At 34.2% G+C, this 2,480-nt stretch overlaps 1 protein-coding gene across 3 annotated transcripts in view; it reads right to left on the bottom strand.

The window, feature by feature from the left end:
• Positions 1 to 371: 371 nt before the first annotated feature.
• LOC111437694 (26S proteasome non-ATPase regulatory subunit 8 homolog A-like) overlaps positions 372 to 2,480 on the bottom strand; it is a 3,515-nt gene continuing 1,406 nt past the window's right edge. Inside the window, exons 4-7 of one of the 3 annotated variants that reach the window (XR_002709470.1) lie at positions 1,694 to 1,957; positions 1,403 to 1,514; positions 811 to 1,004; positions 372 to 452 (exon numbers count right to left, since the gene is read on the bottom strand). Coding sequence is in view for 1 of the 3 variants with exons in the window: in XM_023075782.1 (XP_022931550.1) it covers positions 864 to 1,004; positions 1,403 to 1,514; positions 1,694 to 1,957 (517 nt within the window). In the remaining 2 variants the exon portion in view is untranslated. Of the gene's footprint in view, positions 453 to 652; positions 1,005 to 1,402; positions 1,515 to 1,693; positions 1,958 to 2,480 lie in introns of those variants that run through there. The other 2 variants (XR_002709471.1, XM_023075782.1) reach the window with 2 other exon arrangements.

The following is a 2,480-nucleotide window of genomic DNA, read 5'->3' as shown; positions in this document are numbered from 1 at the left end:
TTTTTTTTTTTTTTTTTTTTTTTTTTTTTTTTTTTTTTTTTTTTTTTTTTTTTTTTTGTAATATATATTTATAATTGTCCTTTGACTTACTTTTTCCTTTAATGATATCCCAATTTTCATTAATTTGAGTAAAAGAATACAAATGGATAATAGAATAAAAGAAGAAAAGTACAGTACGAAACAGTGTTATAAATCCATTCAAGTGGTTCATTTGTTATATAATCTAATAGACAAATTTTATTTTTTAAAAAAAAGTATAATTTTGAAAGAAAACTAAAAATAAAATAGTTAATCTAATAGAAGTTCTGAAATCATAACTAATCTAAAAATTAATAAATCCCAGGTCAATGGAACATGGCTAAAAAGTTTAAAATATTATAACGTACCTTTCTCCTCTAATTATTTCATTTTTTCATCGCTTCAAAAATTTCCGAACCTGAAGCAACTCTGCTCTGCAATTCCAAACACCTTAGTATTTGAATCACAATTTTATTAGATTCGAATGCATGGAAACCCATTTTGTAAACTTGAGCTTCAAAGTAATGTTTGAAGCCATGTTTTAATACCATAGGAATAATCAAACGATAACGACTTCCTTGACGTTGGAATCTAACTAGATGCCGAGGATATGTAATTGTAAACAAACACTTGGAAAAGAAAAATGCATGAACAGTCATCTTATGTTAATGAAGATACCAAGATAATTTGATGCAAATCTGAGTCGATGTCAACGAACAAATTACTTTGTTTGGAAAAAGAAAAAAAAAACCCCATAATGATCATAAGAGAGGGGAGGGAGAATCATAAAACCTTGGCATGTTGTAAATCAGCAGATGACAATTCTGAGAAGCTGCTAGCTTGGTTCATACAATCCGCTCCAACTCCCTTGCGTAACTGAGTGTTTGGTTGATAAGTTGAAGAGAAGGAATTTCCTTGCAAGGTGCAGATTCTTTCACCTTCTGGAAATATAAGATGCCGTTCGTTATCTCCCACTCGGGATGCTCCTGCATTGAAACATAAGATTTCCATCAACAGGTGCAAACCCTCCAATGGAAACTACTCCTAACCTGCATACTGTGTTAGGAACCACGGACCCTTCATAATCTGACATGATATTGTCCACTTTGAGCATAAGCTCTAATGGTTTTAGTTTTCGTTTTCCCAAAAGACCTCATACCAATGAAAATGTATTCCTTACTTATAAACTCATGATCATCCCCTTAGATAGCCAGGGTGGCACTCAACATACTGCAGATCGGTTCAATGGATTATATGCACCGCATCATGGTAAATGTTTCGCAGTTCAGTGAAAAAAGAAAACTTTGGTCTAACCTAAAACATTTTAGTGATTACGTAGATTATCGATGTCTAGATACCATCCAACAGACTTAACAGAGGTTACCTCCTTGACATATTCCAAAAGTTCCTGGTCAGAGGAAAACAGCAGCATTTGGCGGGCATTACTTATTGAAAGATAATCATATGCCTTTTCACTGCAACCGGCTATTTCATCCCTGGAAGTGGCAAAAAAGACGCAAACTATGAATAGAAACTAAGAATGAAATGGAACTGCTACTTGTCAGTGACCCCAAGTAAGAAGAGAGAGTAAGAGAGAATTCGGCAAACACTTCGAAGGAGGTGGGATTTCTCATCTATCACTATATTACTTAGACACCTTATTTAGATGAGTTACCTTACAGTCTTTGCAAGGAGGTCCATAAAATAACCAAAAGTTTCATGTGGCACTGTCTGTCGAGCACTCAATACACGGTTGTAAGCCCCTTCCATGAAAGATTGCTCCAGCTCTACAGCATGTTTAATGCATGGGTTCTCCAGAGCAGAGGTGGAGAGAAGTTCAAGTTCAGTATGAAATTCAGCAATTCTGTTCTGTACAAGAAGCCTCAAAAGGTTGAGACCCAAGATGGGATACTCCTGAGGGNATGGCGGAAGGCGGTTACTGGTCCAAAAAAAAAAAAAAAAAAAAAAAAAAAAAAAAAAAAAAAAAAAACTTCATGAGAAAAAATTAGTTCAAACTCACAAGGTAATATCAAGTGATCTCAATGTGGCAATTCTGGTAAAATGCAAGATAACTACAGGAAGCTCAGCCTAAAGTTATAGATTAGATATCAGTTTTGAACATAAATATAACTCATAGAAGACGTTTGTCTGATAAGCTTGGATCCATTTGCTAATCTGCAGCAATTCATTGTCAGTCCACCATCTCACTGAATCAGTTCAGTTGAATTAATTAACTTATTTACATGAAAGAAAGAAGATAATACATTAAAGTAAACTAGTGAATACTGACGAACTAAGAATTATAATTGCAAATAATATCAATAAGCAGCTTTTGTTTTCGATGATGTTTCACTTTAAATAAACAAAGAATCAAATAGCTCAATAGAACTTCAGTTAAATTTATATCTACGTGAATGAGTATAAATCATTTAACTCTTACGCCCCCCCCCCCCCCCCCCCCC

This window comes from Cucurbita moschata, unplaced genomic scaffold (assembly GCF_002738365.1).
Source record: "Cucurbita moschata cultivar Rifu unplaced genomic scaffold, Cmos_1.0 Cmo_Scf00064, whole genome shotgun sequence".
Lineage (NCBI taxonomy): Eukaryota > Viridiplantae > Streptophyta > Magnoliopsida > Cucurbitales > Cucurbitaceae > Cucurbita > Cucurbita moschata.
Note: the sequence above shows the minus strand (reverse complement) of the source record. Positions and strands in the feature narration are given on the sequence as shown.